The 23197-nt window shown below is 39.4% G+C and overlaps 1 protein-coding gene across 1 annotated transcript in view; it reads right to left on the reverse strand.

Moving 5' to 3' along the window:
- Positions 1–5274: 5274 nt before the first annotated feature.
- LOC107285093 (receptor expression-enhancing protein 3) overlaps positions 5275–23197 on the reverse strand; it is a 43501-nt gene continuing 25578 nt past the window's right edge. Inside the window, exons 3-8 of the mRNA XM_015813243.1 lie at positions 17644–17720; positions 17245–17365; positions 16947–17060; positions 8710–8860; positions 6854–7005; positions 5275–6113 (exon numbers count right to left, since the gene is read on the reverse strand). Of these exons, the coding sequence (XP_015668729.1) occupies positions 6057–6113; positions 6854–7005; positions 8710–8860; positions 16947–17060; positions 17245–17365; positions 17644–17720 (672 nt within the window). The 3' untranslated portion in view covers positions 5275–6056. The remainder of the gene's footprint in view (positions 6114–6853; positions 7006–8709; positions 8861–16946; positions 17061–17244; positions 17366–17643; positions 17721–23197) is intronic.

The following is a 23197-nucleotide window of genomic DNA, read 5'->3' on the forward strand; positions in this document are numbered from 1 at the left end:
TGATGGGCATCTTTATGTCGAATGAAAGTTCGGCTATAACTGATTATGACAATTGGTGAAGGCAAAAGCAGTTGCACAAGTACAGCATAGGTGGCACCTTGCTCAATAGTAGTAACTGTGAGAGGGATCTCGGAGTCCTAGTGGACAATCACCTAAATATGAGCCAGCAGTGTGCTGCAGCTGCCAAAAAGGCCAACACAGTGCTGGGCTGCATTAACAGAGGGATAGAATCAAGATCGCGTGAAGTATTAATACCACTTTACAATGCCTTAGTAAGGCCACACTTGGAATACTGCATCCAGTTTTGGTCACCGCGATGTAAAAAAGATGTTGAGACTTTAGAAAGAGTATAGAGAAGAGCAACAAAGATGATTAGGGGACTGGAGGCTAAAGCATATAAGGAACGGCTGCTGGAATTGGGTATGTCTAGTTTAATGAAGAGAAGGACGAGGGGGGACATGATAGCAGTGTTCCAATATCTCAGGTGCTGCCATAAAGAAGAGGGAGTCAAGCTATTTTCCAAAGCGCCTGGAGGCAGGACAAGAAGCAACGGGTGGAAACTAAGCAAGGAGAGAAGCAACCTAGAACTAAGGAGAAACTTCCTGATAGTTAGAACAATTAACCAGTGGAACAACCTGCCTCCAGAAGCGGTGAATGCTCCAACACTGGAAGTTTTTAAGAAGAGACTGGACAGCCATTTGTCCGAAATGGTATAGGGTTTCCTGCCTGAGCAGGGGGTTGGACTAGATGACCTTCAAGGTCCCTTCCAACTTTACTATTATTATTATTATTATTAAATCCCCGAATTTCCCAGCCAGGGAAATTGATGAGCGGCAAGGTAGAGGTACACCAGGGGTCTTCAAACTTGGCTCTTTTATGACTGGTGGACTTCAACTCCCAGAATTCCTCAGCCAGGCACGCTGGCTGAGGAATTCTGGGAGTTGAAGTCCACCAGTCATTCAAGGGCCAAGTTTAAAGACCCCTGATTACACTAACACAAGGGTATTCAAATTTGGCCCTTTTGTCAAGCTTGACAAAAAACAGTAGAGATTGTGGAATGGAATGCAAAGGTGGGAGGGATGGTATCTAGGTAACCAAGGAGTCTTTGAGAGCCCACAAGAACACCAAGGCCACTAACGCAGATGTTTGATGGAGAAGTGGACTTTTCCCATAACATATTACCATTGGACAGTGTGAACACCCGGTGGGTGAGGGCGAGGGAATCTATTGTTTAATTAAGTAAGCTTTCACGTAGGAAAATCAGAGCTGGTTTCATTTCTTCTGTGCCAATGTAAATTTTCAGTAAAGTATTATACTCTTGGTAAAATCACATCCCAGTTTATTTTTCTGGAAATGCCAACTGGACAGCTGACAAGATTATAGAGATTTGGCCAGTTTCTAAAAAAATCCTGCCTATTGTTTGCAACCAAACCTGAAAGGTTGGACATATTTGCAAGGCAACACACACAATAAATTATTTGCTATCAGACCATGAAGCTTGAATGTTATATTTAAAATGCACTTTTTAAAATAGAATTACCTTTGTAGCATTAAAGAGCAACTTTCTAGAAAGCAAAGACCCAAGCTGAGAATTTAAATGATTTCAGCTAATAGAAACCAAGAGAAAATAAATAAAATTTAAGGAATTATTCATTCTCATCCTAAAGAGTTATGCTGGTAGTTGCTTGCTTTCAATCAATTTATTCCCAAACTGTTAAGGCACAGGTGTCAAACTCGCGACGTCACGTGACGTGTCGCAACATCACATGACTTTTTTCCCATGGCTGGCAATGGGGTGGACGCGGTTTTGGCATGATGCATCCAGTCCATGGGCCGGCAGTTTGACACCCCTGTGTTAAGGGAACCAAACTTCTTAATCCCCACTGATGCTAGCTTGAGTTCATTGGAGTAAGGATGAGATACAAATGTAGTACAGAATATCATTATGCGTAAGACATGAATGGAACTGACTTGGTAGAAACCAATAATCTGTTACTAACTATAAAATTCTATTATAAACAGTACAGGAAAAGGTAATTAAAGGCAAAACCAATATTAAACTTACAAAGGAAATAGGACAAACCACTTAATGGCAAATGAAAGGTAAATGGCAAAAAGGGCTGAAATAAAAAAAGGGTTGTACTACCTTAAAAAGTTATTTACAAAAGCAAATGCTGCAATTGCAAAGCAATTTTATGTACACAATAATCTTATTACCACACTTGGGACAAGAATTTCTATTTATATCAGTGCAATCGTAAAGCAAATCATCATGTCACAGGCCCCAATTTTATGATCATTTTTATTGAAGTTTCTAAGTGAATCATGTGATCATTAAGCAAGTACAATTTCCCCAGTTCACATTTTTTTATCAAACAGTGGCTGGGAAGGTTGTAAATTGCAATTGTGACCGCAGGCTGCTGCAACTGGTCATAAATTCAAGCCACTGGTATAATGGCCGTGAGTGCGAGGACAAGTTAACCATAACTTTTTGTGACACCATTGTAACTTCGAAAACTAATTAAATAAATGATCTTAAATCAAGGGCTACCTGTAGTTTTCTTTAGAAGTTCTTTTGTCTTCAGTAAAAATTATTCCCAGGTTAAGGATGTGGGATTCCAATTTGTCATTATTCTTATTGTGATTAAATGCTGTTAGTTTATTTACTACTATTAGTTTGCATTACATAGAAATGAGACAAGACAAACCCACTGGAAAATATTCATTTTATTAAGTAACATTTTTAAAATATAAGCCTTCATTCGCATCTTCCAAAATAGCAATTATGAAGACACAGCAGTATCAGTACAAAATTTTAGAAAAAGACATATCTTAGTACTACAAATACATAAACAAGTTTAATTATTACAGATAGAAAAGTTAGCTTTAGACTTTAAAATTATGAATCCAAATGTTGAAATTTCATTTCTTAAACATTACTAAATAAGCAGACCATTGTTCCCTTTGCATATATTTTTTGCATAATACTTGCTAATACATTGACCTAGTGAAGCCCTGTATCTTGGTTAAAGCAGGTAAAGTATGGTGTAAACCATTACATTACATATAAAATTTATCATGCCATGAAACTAAAAATAGGTTGGATGGTGGTGACCATAGCATTTAGGTCAGTGAAATATACCTATTTTGACTATTGTACTACTTGTAGTTTCATGGGAACAGTTCTAAGTCTTTTGATGCCTCAATGCCTATGCTGTGGGAACTTGTAGAGCGAGAGATTTCTTTAAGGGGCACCCAAATTTAAAAGGTGTCTACTTTTATTCATTAGTTTAGGGGGGGGACGCAAATGTGAGTCCTAAGTGAATTCCAGATGTTTGGGGTTGCAATGCTGAATATTGGCCATGCAAGCTAGAACTTCTCAGAACTAGAGACAGAAACATTAAGTACCTACTCTGGCAACACCAGACGTATGAGAGGTGGGCAATCTGCAGGTTACATGTGGCGTTCTCTCTCCTCCATTTTCAGTATCCAAGGGAAAGGTGTTGAGTGAATTTCTTACTTTACCTTGCCATTTAAGACTGAAATTTAAAGAAACTACTGCACTATTTAAAAACTCTTACACCCACAGAAACAGGTTTAAAAAATGAATGGAGTTAAGTAGCAAATTTTCAGCCTTTTAACACTTCACAAGGAAATGGAAAATGCTCTTAAAATATGGTCCTAACAACCTGTCAATATCACCAGCCATGCCTCTCTGCCTTCTGAAGCTGTGTATCTTACACAGTAATATGGATAACAAGAACTTAAAAGTAGCCAATAAACCTACCTTTTCCACTGCCAAATCAAATTTATTTGACAAGGCCTAGATATATTTTTTTAAAGACCAAAATGCCAACTTAATAATTGCTTAAATGTGGTCTGATCTGGTGGAAGAGGCAAGTTAGGATGACTATTTGTCTGACTTAGTACTGTGAGCTTTTCTATATAATGTGACAAATGTCCTTAAAGGAAATGTGAAATTAAGATAGATGTTCTCTTTATCTAATATAAAGTTTACCAATCAAAGATCTAGACTAAGGGAAAACGTATGAAAGGTAAATGCTAGGACATACTGAGTTCATTATATACCTTTTAATCACATTTTATTCTTCCTGTACCCAACATAACACTAATAAATACAATGAAATGTAAAAGCAGACTCTCTTTCTGTGATAAAATCTATTTCTGATGCCCAAAATAATATAGAAACTGTAATTTACTTTTTTATATTGGATAGACCTCCAGATTTCCACACTGAATTGTTAGCCTCTTCTCCAGAGAACACTATATATTTTGCCTGAATTTTTTGCAAGTTTCTTCTTAAGCCAAAAACTTAATCTTCCTTTGGGCTCTACTTACCTTTGTTTAAAGCCTAGTTTCAAAAGTGAAAAAAAAATCCATTTTTTTCAAGTATTCTTTATAAAATGTTGCTAGGATTTATAGCTGCGATAAACCTAAAACTATCAACCTCATTAATTGTTAAATACTATTTAAAAAGCACTTGACATGATTTTTACATCCAGATGCAATACTAAAGCATGTTATCCTAAAAGATTTTCTTGACCAGCAAAATGCAAGTCATCTTTCAAGAAAACTAGCAAAGAGCAATGTTTTCCAAACTACCACTTCAAAATCAGACCCTTAATTACATGCATGGCTTTAAAAAGAATTCCAGATTTTGCTATGAGAAAAGGACTAAGTAATCAGTCAATGTCATCTGTACAAAGTACGGCTTTAAGATCTGCCTACTACTAGTCAAACAACTGAAGTACTCTAGTTTTCTCCTATCCCTTACACATCTAAGCACAGCCCAAATGTGAACCCTTCGGCTTTGTTGTAGATGAACAATGGTCACCCAAACAACACTTAAAAAACACACACACAAACATGTAAGATTTCTGAAAACACTTAAGAAATTTTTTAAAAAATGATTTTTTTTTCAAAAGTGCTAGTTAGATGTTTTCATATTAAACTTGTGCAATACATGATTAAAACATATCTGACTACAGCATGATTTTTTTCCTATCCAACATATTTATAGACAAATTGAATTCAATTTCGAAGAATACCTTTGAAATCCTTTAACCTGTTTCAGTACGCTCATAAGTTGTAGTTGATAAAAAAGATATTAATTAGTAGAGCAATATTTTGCATAACAGAAGTTTCAAGCTTCAATTCTTGGCATCTACAAGGAACGCTGTAAGATTCTCTGTATGAAAATCTGGACAATAGACCCTTACCAATGCAGAACCTATTTGGATGGATGGATGGATGGATGGATAGATGGAATATAAATTGCTGAATGTACAGTAACAGAAAACTATGATTTTCATTATCAGCTATGCTAAATGCACAGGCTAACTCAAACCATTGCAGTAAACAACACAAAAGCCGCATTGAAACAAACAAACCCAAGACAGTCTTCAAACAGAACAACAGTGTCTTCACATCGCAGTGCATTGAGAGGAATTTCAAAATGAAATGGAAATGGCTGATTTTACGAGGTGGTGCAATGTTCTTCTACGACCTTAAATAACTCTTTGGATCCAAGCCATTCAGAAGATTACTTCCAAAATATGCCCTGTGTTCAATTTTTCACACTCTTGACTTGGACAACTTGCAGGAATTTAAAAATACAATGTTTTCAACAACGAGATCTCCAATATAGTACAGAAGTTCTACAGAAGTGCCATTTTTATTAAGTGTTGGACATCAGCTAACATTTAAAACACTCAGCTACTGAATTAAGAATCTGTCATGAAATTATTTAATTCATGAAGCACAGAAATATAAAGCGCTATTCATATTCACAAAAGTTTCATTAAGTAAAAATAGGCTAAATATGTTCCTCTCTTAAAAGAAAAAATGTAATTTAATTTTTGGGTATCTATGAAACCGAAGCACAATATGCATCCAGGTGGTCTTTCCTTTCTCTTATGTGACTGAAATAAAGCTCTGGGTTGAGAATACAAATCCATACAAATGCCAACTGTTTCTCAGAGATTGGACCAAAAAAACAGAAAAACTATTAGTACATAGATGTTTCCTTGTGTAGATTAGAAGTACACTTGTGGCCTTCTCTTCACTTTGTATTTTAATGAGCCACATCGCACCTGGAACAAATAAAAATAAAGAACGTTGTAAAAGATTTCAAGATATCCACAACACAATTTCTAATACAAAAAAAATAATATGTCGGTTGCTATTTCCTGATGGGGAGGGGAGGAAATGGCATCTAGCATGAGGATACGAATAAAGAAAATGGCAACCTGTAACAGAATGCAATCCATTTCACATCTGCATGCAATTCAGCAAAATGACTATTACCATAGGCACAGATATTATAAGGGGATACAAGTAATATAATAACCCATGAGGCCCTATGTGTTGTTCTGGTTTTTTTTTTATTTTGCTCTCCAAGTTATAGATAGTCCTCAACTTACAACAACAATTGAGCCCGGAAAAATCATTACGTAAAGAAGTGAGCAACATTATTAATGAAAGACGTTCCTCAAGATGACATGGGCACCAATAATCTTCATATTACAAGATTTTATGCACTTAAGTGGACATTCAAATATAACCACAAACACTTACTTACTTTTACAAGAAGAAATGGATTGCAATCTCGGTTCTCCCTCTTACCTCCAACAAGGTTCTTTTTTCCCTAAACCAAACCAGATTTGCTTCTGAACCTGAATAGACTAGGATCAAATTCTGGTTTGCAGTTTTCTTGCATCGAGATTCAGAAAAGTTAAGCTTCCTCTTTAAAATGTTTTCAACGAAAAATACTTAATGATTTCCACCTTATTTATTTATAGCATTTCAGACTGTCAAAAACAGATTTACTTGCCTCTTTGCGTCCTTTTATTGTTTTTACAGATTTCATACTTTGTGTTCGACGGAGACCTCTCTGAGCAAACATCTCATCTTCTGAATATGTCCCTTCCCTCTCTTCATCTGTTTTATCATCTTCAGAATCCTTTTTTACTGGAATACCATAACCTGAGGGGTAAAATCAAAATTCAAAAAACTGTTATACCAGTGATTGATCATTTCCTACTTTAAAAAAAATGTTGAATGTTCAAATGCCTAAAGCAGGGGTCTTCAAACTTGGCCCTTTTAGGACTTGTGGACTTCAACTCCCAGAATTCCTCAGCCAGCGTGCCTGGCTGAGGAATCCTGGGAGTTGAAGTCCACAAGTCATAAAAGCGCCAAGGTTGCCTACCCCTGGCTTAAAGCTTTAAAATGTTTAAGAAAATGAGGTAATTTCTCCCCTCAAAATGATAGGTATACAAAATTTGTAACTAATCTATATGCCTGAAAGTAAATGCAGCACTAAAAAGACCCAGAAAACACTTTTGTTTTTATCCCTATCTGTGATAATAAATGGTCTGGCCAAATTAAAAATAAAGGAAAACTGGCTCCTGGTAAATTAAGTAGATGAGAAGAATCCATGAAGGAATTGAGATAGGAACCTGTGTGTGCGTCTTTGTATGTATCTTTGTGTAGGGTTACATTGCTCGTTTAAAAAAACTCTTTGAAGTGATAGTATCAATTCCATGCCTATACCCCAAGCTGATGATTTTGGAGGCAGACAGTAAAAAGCAGGGCCTACAAGACCCTTTTGAGAGAATTTTCTTTGAAACTCTGTCAGCAAATCCCATAGAGTCAACATTCCAAGTTTCAAGAGAGGGAATATGTCTATGGAGATTCTCAGTCATCCAGGTAATGGTTGCCCCAAAGGTGATTTTTTCACGAGGTAACTGGACTTTGTTTTTCTTTGAAGACATTTCGCTTCTCGTCCAAGAAGCTTCTTCAGCTCTGACTGGATGGTGGAGAATGGCAGGATTTATACTCCTTGCAGTCAGCTGGTCTTTTGCATTCTTTTAGCGAGTAGTGGAAGCCCCTGGAGGCTTATCTGTGTCATCAGGGTCACCTGAGTAATGCAAATGGGCATGGAGCCTTCTTGGAACTGTTGACAAGACTCTGTTGTAGACTGGAGATAGAGGATGTCATATCCCTCCTCTCTGTTGAGAGAGGGCTATTCAATTTTGACATAAATGGCCTCTTTGACCCCTCTTTCAAACCATCCTCTCTGTCCAAAATGTGGATTTTGCTGTCTTCGAAAGAATGGCCTTTGTTTTTTAAATGCAGATGAATTGAACAGCCCTCTCTCAACACAGAGGGAGGGATACAGCATCATCTATCTCCAGTCTACAACAGAGTCCTTCCAGCAGTTCCAAGAAGGCTTCACATCCATTTGCACTACTCAGGTGACCCTGATGACACGACTCACTAAAAGAATGCAAAAGACCAGCTGTCTGCAAGGAGTATAAATCCTGCCTTTTTCTCACCATCCAGTCAGAGCTGAAGAAGCTTCTTGGAGGAGAAGCGAAACGTCTTCAAAGAAAAACAAGAAAAGTCCAGTTGTCTCATGAAAAAAAAGCACCTTTGGGACAAGAGAGAGAACAGTGCCCATGGTGAGCAGGGGGTCTTCACACTTGGCCCTTTTATGACTTGTGGACTTCAACTCCCAGAATTCCTCAGCCAGGCACACGTGCCTGGTTGAGGAATTCTGGGAGTTGAAGTCCACAAGTCATAAAAGGGCCAAGTTTGAAGGCCCCTGGACTAGAGGGTAATCCGCCGCTGCATATACAAAATGTGATCTAGAAAATCAGAGCTAGCCCAACTTAATAATATACCAACCTAAGGGTTCATTGGGAATTGAGCCCTTGGTTTTCTTTTTGGTAGCCGGCAAAGTCTGGTAGTGCCTTTGTCCTATTGGCTCATCGTCTGGGATTGCCGTGAGGTCATGCATGCTGAAACTCCGCAATTTCTCTGTTATTGCTCCTTGGCCCTGTAGCATGGAGGAGGAGGAAAAGTGAAATGGCGTTCAATGGGAGGAAGGAGGAATCCTCTTGGGTCAAAACTGATATACAGTCATGTGAAAAAGAGTGCTGCACCTCGTTGAATTCTTTTGTCTCTTGACTTTTTCAACCCATTTTAGCATGCAGCTATTTGATCTTCCATTTTAACAATATTGATAAAGACTTCCTTCTTTTTTCCCTCCATTTGTAAAATGTATTCCAAATTAGGTAGTATTCTGTTTCCTCCTGTTTTTTTTAATTCTTTAGTCATCTTATCCAATTCTGCGCAATACAATTTTTTTTTTATTAGCGCATCTCCGCTAGGCACTTCAGTTGCTTTCCAATTTTGGGCAAACAAAATTCTTGCCACCGTTATCACATGTATAATTAAATATATATCATCCTTGTTTATATTTTTTTCTAATATTCCTAGTAGTAGCATCTCTGGTTTATATTGGATTTTTTGACCCGTCATTTCTGTTATCCATTTCCAAACCCTAAGCCAATAAACCAATAAAGGGATATAAATAGAGGAAGATTATCAGAAATGTATAGCTGCTTATAAATATATAATATTTACTCTTATATGTATAGTATGGAATGATTAGACAAAGATATATGTCAAGGATGATACACTACGTTCAATGTTTTTTAATTTCTTTTTTCCTTATGTACTTAATTTTTTTAAAAACCAATATTGATAAAAGATATATAATGTAACAATTGTCACACGCCAGTTACAGCTGAGAACTTTAGGGGCCAAAATACATCCCCAAAATTGGATCAGCTGACCCACTGCTGTTACCTGTGTGTACTCGATAATACTTTTAAAAATACCCATATACAGGTAGTCCTCAACTTAGGACTGCTTCCCTGCCAGCGAGAGTGATTCTTTGCACTGCTCTTTGCCATATCACTACTGTCTGGAACAATCCTTACTACGAATGACCGATGAGGAAGGATCGCTGCTGCAGGACAAACCACAACATGATAGATTGTTTAGACCAGCAGAGGCGCACGGAATATGGCATGCCATAGTGCAAAGCATTGCCTTGGCCAGCCCAGAATTTTTTTTCCAGCATGTCTAAGAACGATGGGTCTTTGAATCCTATGCAACCAGGTACCTGCTTTAAGAATGACACACTGTATGACGTTCGCTGGGGAGAAAGATAATTTTATTCCTTCCTTAGCCACGAAACTCGATGGGCAAGCATGAGCCAACCACTCTGTTACTGTAATCTAATTCTCCATCCAATAGTTGTAAGAATAAATGGTGGGGAAGGGTGTAGAAACCAGGTAATCTGAGCTTTGCAGAAATAGAGGATTTCACTTTAAAGTAAAGGAGTAAGAGAAGTAGCCAACTGTCGCAAGGCCGTGCCTCTCCTTTTTTTTAAAGGAGCAGCAAAATGCAAAATGCAAAAGAAAAAAACAGCCAATAGTAGCTATCCATCAGGCCTTAAATGAGCAACAGCAACCCCCCCCCCCAATGCCCCAGACACCTATCATTACCTTGGAAAGCAAACAAGCTACACCCTCTCTGAGGCAGAGCATCTTTACTACTACAGTGTGGTAATGATAGTTCAATGTCCTCCATGGAGTGAAGCATTGCCATTGCCTAAGTCAGTAGTGGCGAACCTATGGCATGCGTGCCAGAAGCGGCACTCAGAGCCCTCTGTGGGCACGTGCGCCGTCACCCCAGCCCCGCCTACCCCTACGGCCCTCTCCTCACCAGCAGCCCCCCCGGAGGAAAGTCGCCCCCGGTTGTGGCCCATGCAGAGCAGCGCAGCCAAGGACATGGCAGCCGGTACAAGACTCCGCCCCCCCGCAGCATCATCTGCTGCGTGGCCGCCATGGTGCTGCAGGGCCGCCTGGGCGATCTGCCGCGGTAGGTGGCCCTGTGGGGGGCGTGGGTGGGACAGGAGGCGGGGTGGAGTAGGCGGGGCAAGGGGCAGAACAGAGTGGGCAGGGCGGGGGCGGAGTGGGTTTTGGGCACGCGGTGTCTAAAAGGTTCGCCATCACTGGCCTAAGTAGAGAACCTTTGCTGACTGTGTTTTCTTTCGTGAGTAGTGGCAGAAGAGTTTCCTGCACTTCAGGTATGCTCTAGGAAGCATTGGCAGGTAAGTGACTGCTGCGGGCAGAGACAAGGGAATGTGGGCTGGCAAGCGCCGAAGGGACAGCAGCAGGTCATAAATGAAAACAGGGCCAATTTTTTATTATATGACCCAGAGTCGTAAGTTTAAGCAATGGTCTCAAAGTCCATTTTTTTCAGTACTGTCATAGCTTTGAAAGGTCACTGAACAAATGGACATTAAACAAGGACTACCTGTATCTTGTATATATATATTCGCATATAAGCCCATCTGTAGATAAAATGTGAGTCAGCTTATCTGCAGGTGGCACATTTTTCATGGCATTTTGATTAAAAATGTGAGAATGAGCTTATATGTGAAAATATATGGTACTTACTTTTTCATATGACTGTATTGGACTTTAATAAAAGTCTTGGTTTCTGATAGGGTATTAATCTGTTTGCAATAGCAATTCAAAATACACTGCACCAAAGGATAAAAGTTACTTACATTAGCATACAATTGACAAAACTTTTTAAATGTTAGATTAAGAACTATGTTTAGCATGACTGATTGCTTAATTCAAATTGCACTGGGAAATGTATCATCTGTATCTAATATAACAAAAATGTCACTTTGCAGGGGATATGGATGGCATAAAATTTTACAAATCGGTGGCATAAATATTAAATAAGCATAAATGAATATAAATAAATAAACAAGCAAATTGAGGGGTTTCCTCCCAAATATGAGAGAATGATTTCATATATTTTCTGGACAGGAAAATTCTATTGCAAAGTAAAAAATATGTGACTAACATAAATCTGTGATAAAAAATATAGCAGTATGTCCTACGTTAGATACATACAATAAACCTCTTGATGCCACAATGATTTTTATTCCAACCCTTACATATTATATAGTTTAATTGGTACAAGAACACTATGCATGGAATAAAAAAACATGCAAAGAAAAAAATAGCATAATTCTTGTATTTCTGATTTAATTTTAGTAGATTTTAAATTGATACTGTAATAATTTAGGAAAATACTTAAATTTGAATGTTTAAAATCACAATTAAGCAAAACGGATGAGTATAATGTGAATCCAGAATGTACAGTTTATGACTCTGGATTCACATATATTTATCCATTTTGCTTAACCATGATTTAAAAAAAAAAGTTTAAGCCTAAACAAATACACTAAGTTCTAATGTTGAAATGTAACAGCTGAATTTCCTACAACATAGTGAGTCCAAAATGACCCCTATGTTTTTTTTGTTTCAGCCAAGTGATATAACTGAATATGCCTGGGCCATTGCACTTTTTTTTAAAAACAAAAGAAAAAAAAGATTCCTAAGCCTAGCATAAGTGAACATGCTAGCAGCTACAGTTAAAAGAAATGTTGTAAAAGACTCCCTTGGAGGCAGGGAGCTGCAATAATACAGGATCCTAATAAAATCATGCCAACAAGCCACAAAATATTAATACGGGAGCATCCTCAAGCAGCTCTGCAAAGAACGTAATTGCAGGTGGGGAAGTTTGTGTAAGCTTTGCTGTATTAAGGGAGAGTCTTCTCAGCAACTGAACAACATTTACTTGTTTAGATTCACAACACTTTTAAGTAAGAAAGCTTCTGGAAGAGTCCCGAGAAGATCCCTGCTATCGTTGGGTTTGGCTTGGGCAGCTTATACAGCATCTGTGACATCTCACTTGTCTCTTCATAAGCAATTTAAAATTCAACTTGTTTGCAAATGTCAATTCCCCCCCATCAATATTAAGCTAGGCTTTTTTTGCAGGTTACAATTTATCTGATATTCTATATAAGCGTTTCTATGTTTATCACTGTAAACATCTGTGATAATTCAGAACTGAATTTGTCTCATTCCTATCCTATACAGCCCTTGTCCTTTTTTCCTCTGTAAAGGTTAGATTTTTTTCCTCCAATACACCCTCTAAAATTAATTAAATTCAATTAGTATATCCATAATTTAGTGTGTAAATTGAGCCTTATTCAAATTATGCCTCTTTCAATGTCTATTCTGTAAAGTTCGAGTACCATATTAAAAGCCTGCCTTCATTAATTTATACACTAATACTATCGGCCATCCTCTCAATTCTTCCTGAAAGAAATTTGGTTTAACATATAATCCCAGATGTGAATGGCTGGAGTTATTTTTTTCCTCTCTCTAATTGTTCACGTAACAGTGCTAATTAGAGGTATATGGTCATTTAAATACAGCTCTAAATCCACAGCACAAATGCTGACTCTCATAACTTTTGTTCTTGAGAAAAAAAAGTTACATATTAGCAATTGTAATTATTAGGTAAACACGCACAAATTTAAAGTGTTTTGTAAGAATGCAAGATGATAAGTTGTTTTGACAGCTCCAATTTCTGTAGGTCATGTTGTTTGAAGCAAAGGAAATGAAATGTTTCCACAGCAGGCAAAGCACCATTGGAAACCATAAACAAGCCATATCATTTGGAAGAAGGAACCTGCCTTAATTTCAGGAAGTTAAGATTCAAGACATTCAGGAAAGGGCTGTGGTGATCGCAGGTTAGTAAGGCTAGAATACTTGCCTTAGAAAACTCTAGTTTTATCTATAATCCCAGGAATGCCAGAGTCATGTCATTTTTATCAGCTCTAATCTGTAAGGCGTTAAGGAATTCAGACAGCGGCATGAATAGCAGCAGATGAATAACAGAAGACTGCTGCCATTATTGTACTCAATGCTCCAACGACTGCAAAAGAGCAATGGGAATAAGTCATGGACTACTCGGGTTTATCTTCACTTTTAGAAAGGTCCCTTGGGGATGGACAATTAGGTGCTTTGTGACCTATATCACACACTACACTAAGCCTTGGTTTGCTTACTCATAGAATCTGAGCATATCACAATTGGCTAAATTAAATTTACAAACATACTAAGAAAGCCTCGGAGTCTTTTTTTGCTGCTCAATTTAAGGATGAAATTGAAACAGTTACGCACTTAACACTCGTTCAAAGTTACATGAAGAGCGCCCCCTAGTGTTTACGAGCAAGTCCCAAAATTACGACTATTCCAGCACAACACGGCAGTCGTGTTGTGGCACTGCAACCCTAACCCTAACCCCCACACTCCTCACAACTGCTTCCCCCTCCCTTCTTGCCACGCCAGATTCACTTGCCTTGCAAATATCCTCTCTGCTGCGGTTTCTTTCCTTTTGAGGGAAAAGAGAGTCGGCTTGGAAATGTTTTTCACGCCCAGAATGGAAGTTTCTGGAGTCCGTGATCTCACACGAGTGTTTGAAGTTGCGCCAAATCACGGACCTCAGAAACTTTCTCTATGCGAAAGGTTCCTGTCTCCTGTGCTCCTGCCCCCAACTCCTTTCTGCCTGAGGGCAGACCTGAAGCCTTCAACTGAGGGAGAAAGCCAGGCCCCTTGCACCCGCATCCAGCCTGCCGGAGCTCGCCCCACTGGGGAGAAAATGATCCCGTTGTCCCCGGAGCCTCAGAGGCCTCCAAGTGGCCTGGAACGGAGGCTGGGGGATGCTTCTGCACATCTCCGGAGGTTGAATCCATCCCTCGGAGGGGCCCTCCCAGCCGTTTGCACCCAGAAAGGAGCTTCCAGAGGTTGGATCCAGGCCTCAGAGGGATCTTCCAAGCCGTTTGTGCCAGGAACGGAGATGGGGAGGGGGCATCTGCATGTCTCCAGAAGTTGGATCCAGCCCTCGGAGGACTGCTCCAAGCTGCTGCTGCCCGGAATGGAGCTTCCGAGGGCTGGATCCAAACCTCGGAGGGGTCTTTCAAGCTATTTGCAACAGGAACAGAGATTGGGGGGGGGGTGTTTCTGCATACCTTCAGAGGTTGGATCCAGCCCTCGGAGGACTGCTCCAAGCTGCTGCCGTCCAGAATGGGGGCAGCGGCCGCGTGGCTCCGGAATTGGGGGCAAGAAGGTACCGCAAACAGTGCGAGAATTCAGGCACCCATTCTCTGCGGAAGAGGATCTGTACCTGAACTCGCGCGATATTACGGCACCCAAGAGCTTCTCCTATCCCTCAAAAGCAGGAACCGCAGCAGAGAGGAGACGGATCTTTTCAAAGTAAGTGAGTCCAGCATGGCAAGAAGGGAGGGGGAAGCATGAAGTATCTTAGTGCACCCTGAGATACCTCATGTGCACTAAACGAGCCGCGTGCATTTTAACAAGCAAGGGAGTGATCTCATTCGAGGTACGAGATTCACTCTACGGGTTTTCGAGTTACAAGTGGAATGTGCAGGCTCCATTACACTCGTAACTCGAGGACTACCTGTATTCAATTGTTTGCCTCTTTCCGAAGATATTTCTTTCTAGATGGAGATAATTCCATCTACCGCTGAAAGAAGCTAAACTACTGCAAAGCTGTTTGTGATCTGATCAGCATTAGAATCTGGCTGCTTCTATCAATAGCCCTGTTTGAAGCCATAGACAATTCTGGTTCATGGTTCTTTTTCAAGCGATGGTAACTTGCTCAGCAGGTTGTTACTAGTCTCCACTAGCAAAAATTGCTATCAGACAATTTGTGTAAATGTGTATTCTTCATAATAAACAGAACTCTGAAGAACTGAAAATATTGTTAGTATGTTATGGGAAAAGCATGGTTTCATTGAGCAGATGTTCCCTTTAGCATTTAAAGTAATTTAATCTGAAGGAAAGCAGACATCTGAACTGCAATTTCAGGAAACCTGGAAGTTTAATTATGCAACTTAGTTGCCTAGGTCCATACAGTATTTCCCACTATCTTCCCCACCTTAATGTGCAAATTCTGCAGATTATTTATCAGAAGCGACTTCCTAGGAATAGGCAGCTGCAGCTCAATAAATTGTGCTATCTTGGGGACTTGAGTGGCCAGAGAATATTCCACTGGTATTCTCAATAATCACAAATTACTTACATTTTTACAAATGTTGCATTTTACACTGACTACAGCGACTGCTGCTACTTTATAGGAACTGCTTGGCAACTTCTGCTGACTCCTACATCACTTAGCCCACTCCCCAGTTTTGTTCTATGTGCATCAACGATGAAGGATGGTCCTAGGTTAAAATAGGTCATTATCTCTGGACTTTTGCCGATAAGAAATGAATGACAAAGATTTTGGATTTTGTTTTTAGCTAGGAGATGAGACACGGGGTAAACAGAGAATATGTTATATTTTAAGAGAGGGTGATAAGTCACTAAAATTGTTTATAGTTATGATGAAGTTACTTTTTTTCTTTTTCACACATTTTATTTATTATTTTTATATTTTATTAGTATATTAGTTTGTATTTCTATTTATAAGCTTTGATAAAATTATTTGAAAAAAATGATAAAAGATAGCCCTGATATATAATGCATATACTTTGCTATCGGGTACAAATTCAAATTGTAGAACAAACTGTATTTCCCATTCAAAATTATTATAAAAGCGTATGCTCATGCAGCTTCCCTTTCTATAATATTTTGACACCGTGACTCATTATACTCAATAACTATTGTGAATATAAAAATGGAGGCAACTCATATTTTAGGCAAATTACAGATAATTAGAAACATGTTTGAATGCATGTGAAAAGCTCAATTTGGCTGTCTAGCATCAGACAGCTGTAAGCTGCAGCAGTTAAATTCAAGTTTATCATTTTAATTTTTTCTTACAAATTTGAATTCAGAAGAGAACCATATTAATATCCCAGTCAACCACACTGGTCACTGTTTCATGCTTTCATCTTCCATGAGCATTTACCTCAACTTGATCGAAGAACAGCAGAAAGAAGTCAGAAATCCTGTGGAATGTGATTTACCACCAGGAAAAAGCAACAAAAGAGAGAGACAAAGTCATCTTCACTGTTTAAAAAGCAAATCACGTTTGAGAGAACATACTTTTTAGAATATGCTGTTAGAAAAAGGTTATCCAGCTTTTCACCTTATGCCTTTTTGAACACACATCCCCACTCACCCAGTTTATGCTAAGTAGTAAATACATAACATGCAGTAAGTACTGTTTACCTTTACAGCTGCAGTCACTGCAGCAGTAGCAGCTAAGTTTAAGCCTTGTTTACCAAAGTTCACCATTGTTTCATAACCACGTTCTTTGGCTTGCACAATGTAATCGTCAATCTCCTAGGGGGAAAAATATGTGTAGTACGGATATTAATTTAATCTGATATTGGCAACCCATAATATCATATCTTGGCACGAAGCACAAGATGGCAATGTCATTCTTCATCCCCACTACCGCTTAATGCAAATTTCTTTTCTAAAATATCAAAATAAACATTTGCTCCAAAACAGGAGGGAAGCTTACCCTTTCTTTTGAAGAAAGAAGAGGATGGAGAAACTTCCTATATATTAAACTTGCCCCTCTTGTATATGGAGACAGCAACCAAATAACAAAAGCAATCTTCAGTTCATAATACAATGGAAACCTGTAAAATGTAAGTTAGAATTCATAATGGGGTTATGTGATACAAAAGAAATAGGCACCTTCCTTCTAATTAGCCTCAGTGTCAGGGGAAGTATTTTTAGGAAATATTTTTGACATATTTCAGATATGCTTTATATACATATAAATCGTATTCTTGTAATTCCACCTTCCCTAGCATCTAGCTAAAGAGCTTTTAACAGTATCAACGACCAACAATGAACACGGTGATACATGAAAACATAAATAAATCATCATGCTTGGCAAATGCACAGATCTTACCAAGAGATCAAGAGGTCAGTTAATGTTTCAGTAAACGTATAAAGAGCAAACACAATCCAGTACATCATCCACCGCACCTGAGAACGAAGAATGCAAAACAACCTTTTTAGTTTCCATCCACACAGATTAGAAAAAGGAATAATTATATTTTAACAATTTAAAATATGTAGGTGCTATTTGTTTCTATGCATTTTACAAGAACACAAACTGTTAAGTAGCATACACTATACAAAAAAGATCTTTCAACTTTCTATGTCATCCGTCTATCAAAATAATTCAAATCAACCACCCATAGTAGGACATCTAAAGATTGCTCAGCTCTCCTCAGTCTTCTGTTCTCCAGGTTAGGTATACCTGATCCCTTTATATAATTCCCACGGGACTTGGTTTCCTGTTCCCTCATTGTTATCATCGCCCTTCTCTGAATTCACTCCAATTTGTCACTATTCTTTGTAGACTGCGGAATCCAGAACTGAACACAACATTCCAGGAGTGGGTGGACAAGATGGGGTAAGTGGGGGGGGCTGAAGAGTAGAGGGCAATTACTTTTGGTTACTGGGATTTTAGGCTCCTGTTAAGAAACCCCCAAATCAGATCTGTGTTTTTCTAGCATTTGCATCACACTGCTGGCTCATGTTCAATTTGTGGCCTACTTTTGTTGTTAATTGCGAAGTCATGCCTGACCCATTGCGACCCCATGGACAACGTTCCTCCAGGCCTTCCTGTCCTCTACCATCTTCTGGAGTCCCTTTAAGCTCACGCCTACTGCTTCAGTGACTCCATCCAGCCACCTCATTCTCTGTTGTCCCCTTCTTCTATTGCTCTCCATCTTTCCCAGCATTAGGCTCTTCTCCAGTGAGTCCTTCCTTCTCATTAGGTGGCCAAAGTACTTGAGTTTCAACTTCAGGATCTGGCCTTCTAAAGAGCAGTTGGGGTTGATCTCTTCTAGGACTAACCGGTTTGATCGCCTTGCAGTCCAGGGGACTCGCAGGAATCTTCTCCAGCAACATAGTTAAAAGGCCTCAATTCTTTTGCGCTCAGCCGTTCTTATGGTCCAACTTTCATAGCCATACATTGCAACTGGGAAAACCATGGCCTTGACTATAGTGGCCTATTACAACATGTATTTAATTTCACATGTATTGCTACCAAACTAAGTGTCCCTCATCTTCTACTTCTTTCATTATTTTTCTCCCCACATTTGTCTCTGTTAAATTCCAAATCAAATCAGCTTATTACAATCATAAGACTAGTTACCGTAAAATATCTAATAGTGGAACTGTTGTATACATCTACCGTGTTTGCCCAAAATAAGTTCCCATCTTATATTTTTGCGCCTCCAAAAGAGGCACCAGGTCTTATTTGGGCGGGATGTCTTACCCCCTTAGGACCACCGCAGCCAGGCCTCCCACATCCCAACACCTATCATTCTGCTGCCTGAGTTTTTCTGTGGCCGCTTGAGGCCGCTCGTGGCCGGACACCACATGGCGCGTCACGCCAGTGTCGCCGCAATGTGCCACATAGCATCTGGCTACAAGTGGCCGCAAGCAGCCGCAGACAAACTCACACAGCAGCGCGACAGATGTTGGGGCGTGGGAGGCCTGGTTGCAGCGGTCATAAGTGGGTACAGGGCGCATGGGGCAGCCCCAACCCCCACCTGATTTTTACGCATGTGCTCTCGCCCCAAAACTAGGGCTTATTTTGGGGATAGGGCTTATATTAAACACATGCATAAAAATCAAGCTAGGTCTTATTTTGGGGAAAACACAGTATACATACAACAGAAAAATGTTACACACACACACAGAGAGAGAGAGAGAGAGATAGAGAGAGAGAGAGAGAGAGATAGAGAGAGAGAGACTATAACATATAACTTTATTATTACTACCTTTATTATTACAACCAATAATTCAGATATAAACATAAAGCCATATAAAAACAAGGATACTTGCAATATTTGATGATAAATTTTAACAGTAGCAACACAGAACTCAGCACAGTGCTAGTAATGCCAGAGTTGGAGTCTGAATAAGAGTTTCATGTAATAAAAATCTATTAACCTTGGATAGTGACACAGAGGCGAAATTCCACATTTCTTTGTTAGAAATTATGATATAGTATTATATGTGCAATAGTTTCAATCTGCTACAAGCCAGAAAGGGAGACTTTTGTCAGTTAGAGGGTTTTAGAATATTTGCGTAGAAGTGCTGATGGTAACCCATGAAGACATATCTGAAAGAAGTCATTACTCAACCTGGGGAAGGTAAAAAGGTTGTTAGATATTTGGCCAGCATCCAAGGCCTATTTGAAATTCAGGTTCTGCTGTTGTGTGTGGGGTCTTAGTGACTTCCTGCTGTTTCTCCATTATTACCAACCTTTCAGAAAAGATGACCTTTGCATAACAAAGGGTAAAAATGAATACATCTGGGAATCTGGACTCTATAGCATCCCCGCTAGGAGAATGGTCCTCCATCAATACAAGGATACAGTGGGGAAGAACTAAGTATTTAGCCATAACTGATTATTATCCTCTATAACCACTGTTTAGACATTCCTGCCTGAAGTCCCTGAGAGTGGCATTGGCTATGTCTTCAAGTAGCAAGAATAGCTCTCAAAAAATTCATCTGCACCACTTCCATTGTCTTCCTCGTGGCCCAGATTCTCACAGGTAATCCAGGGAAGTTCAGCGCTGTTTGGGCTTCAAAGAGCAAAAGGAACTAATTGCATCCTTGGTGAAAATGAAGAGCCTAATGATAGGAGACGATTCTAAAACTGCCTGAGAGTAATAATTATGATATGCTTTCTATGATCCTTTGGTGTCAAAAATTAACTCTGAGATAGTTAAGGCTGTGAATCTGCTCAAACTTATTTAGCTTTGTCATCCGTGTTTTCTCCTTGCTCTTTTCACACAAAAACATGATTTGGGATTTTTATAGGTGAGTCTGAACCTGTTTTGTTCACTTATACCAGATGATTGATCTCTTCTGAGTCTAACCTGAGTTTGGGATACAATGGCAGCAGCATTTGCACTTGAACATCTCTAACAGCAAGACACTAGTGAAGCGGGCACAGCAGCACCTGCATTTTCTGTGTCGCATGAGAAAAGCACATCTTCCTTCCCCTGTCCTTACCACTTTCTACTTGGGGATGATTGAGAGCATCCTGTCATACGGCATCACAGTCTGGTTTGGAAACATCACTGCTTCAGACAGGAAGGCGGTGCAGAGAGTGGTGAGGATGGCCAAAAAGATCATTGGCAGTTCCCTCCCTCCCATCCAGGACATAGCACAGAAGCGTTGCTTGAGCAGGGTCCGCAAGATTATCTGGGACACTACACATCCTCTTCACAACCTGTTTTCCTTGTTACCTTCTGGGAGGAGGCTTCGTGGTATCCGAAGCAGAACATCCAGATTCAGCCAGAGTTTAATACAGCATTAAACTTGTGAACTCTCAAGCTTCCTCCTTCCGTTATATATTCAAGATGGACAGTGCTTAATATTTATTTGTTATGTATATGTAGGGGTGTGGGTCTGTACATATGTTGTACATAGTATGTTAGGTGTGTGTCATGTATGTGTTCACTTTGAGAGCGGGCAACTAAATTTTATTTAGTTATGTCCATAGTAAAAAAAATGACAATAAAGGTTATCTTATCTTATTTAACAGAAGAGTTTCCTGAATATTTCTTCTGCTCAGTGTAGGCAGGAAGAGATTCACCCCATTCTTGTCCTCTTCAAGAATAAGAACTTTTGTTCTTATGGAAAAGTTACAGGGAAAAAAAGAGAAAGAAGGTGTCTTAAGTAGGAAGGCAAATAGGAAGCCATGATTCTGCTCCACCCTCAAATTTAAGCTGGAATTTGCCTGGAGACGTGTTTCCCAGACTGTATATTGACACAAGGTAACATCTCTTCCAAGGCTCATTTTTTTCTCTTGAGCAGCATTTCTCAACTTTGGCAACTTTAAGAAGGGTGAATTTTCATGGTTGAGAAACACTGCTCTAGAGAAACAGGATAGTCGTTAACTAATGTAGAGTGTGAACTCTGAATTATCTATTTTGCATTGTGTTTTAGGCTTGGTTTTCTACTTTTCCCTATGGAAGAATCCTTTAAGATATTTTCATGATTCTTGTAGAAACTTATGTTTAGTTCCAACATTGAAGGTTTTACATGTGACTATTTAAGGTAAGAAAAGATTGCTTTTAAAAAAATGTCCTTCGTGGCTTGTGAGATCAATCCAAAGGAGAGAATTCCCTAGTGTACACTTCACTGTACAGCCCTAACAAGTGTAATTGTAGAGTTTTATTTCATTTTATGCCATTTTCTTTCTCTTATTTTCCAATACTGAAAGGCCACGGATTGCGGAGATTCGTGTGGTAGAGTTAATAGAAAGAATGTCAAGTAATGACATATCCTAGAACAGAGGTCCTCAACCTTTTGGGCACCAGGGACCGAGTCTGTGGAGAGAGGTTTTTCCGTGGACCGGAGGGGGCGTGGTTTTGTGTGCTGCCTGCATCCCATGGATGGGGCTTTGTTTGTTTCCGCAGATCGGTTGCTGGCATGCCACAGCCAGGTACTGGTCCACAGACCGGGGGTTGGGGACCCCTGTCCTAGAAGGTAAGTGATGGCAGCAGAAATTACCAAACTGTATGCTAAGAGGCATTGCTCTACAGACTCAGAGAACTTCTAGGATGGCACTTCTCAACTTTGGCTACTTTAAGATTTGTGGTTAAGCATAGCTGGTTGGGGAACTGTGGAAGTTGAAGTCCATACATCTTAAAATAGCTAAGATTGGGAAACATTATTCTCTGAGTATGAACACTGTGACAATGGATGTTCCCGCTCTGACAACTGAGGGAAATTGCAGCCATTTTTACTCTGCTTTCAGCTTGCTTTTTCTCCTGTTTAGAAATCAGATGTAGAAGGGGGGATGGGGTGAATGCTTGAGCTCAGCTAGCCATAATAATGCAGCTTCATGGGAACTCAAGGACACAAACCGATAACGTTTTGGTGGGCTGAGGAGCTGGAGAGGGAGAATGTGATTTATGACTGCTTCATGGGGGTGGGAATTGCAACTTGTTACTTTGTATCTGGGGGAAGGGAATTTAGTTTTGGGTTCAACTATGTAGTGCCGATACTTTGTTTCCTGAATAAAATGTTCTTTAAGGAAGAATTCTGACCTTGAAGTTCTTTAATGGGTTTCATCTATTGGAACCATGACAAGGAGATTGAAACCTCCAGCCTTTCACCCTATGGGATCAGTCTTGCTGATCAGCCCCTCAAACTATCTTATAAAGTGACCCCATGCTAAGAAGCTTCAATAGAGGGAACTGAGCTTTTATTTCCTAAAGTAACGTTTTCCAAATTGCCATTAGTAGAAAGGCACACAAAATATAAAAAAAAAAATATCATAATAATTTTATCAGGAGTTACTAGGAAGTTACTAGAATTTCTGACTGGACAAACTCCAGTGTCCATTTTCTTAAGGAAACAGGCTTTCACTTATATTCTATAAGTTATTTTGCTATAGAATTGATTGATGTTCAGAACAAGAAGAG

This window comes from Protobothrops mucrosquamatus, unplaced genomic scaffold, assembly GCF_001527695.2.
Source record: "Protobothrops mucrosquamatus isolate PMUCROS unplaced genomic scaffold, P.Mucros_1.0 scaffold146, whole genome shotgun sequence".
Classification (NCBI taxonomy): Eukaryota; Metazoa; Chordata; class Lepidosauria; order Squamata; family Viperidae; genus Protobothrops; species Protobothrops mucrosquamatus.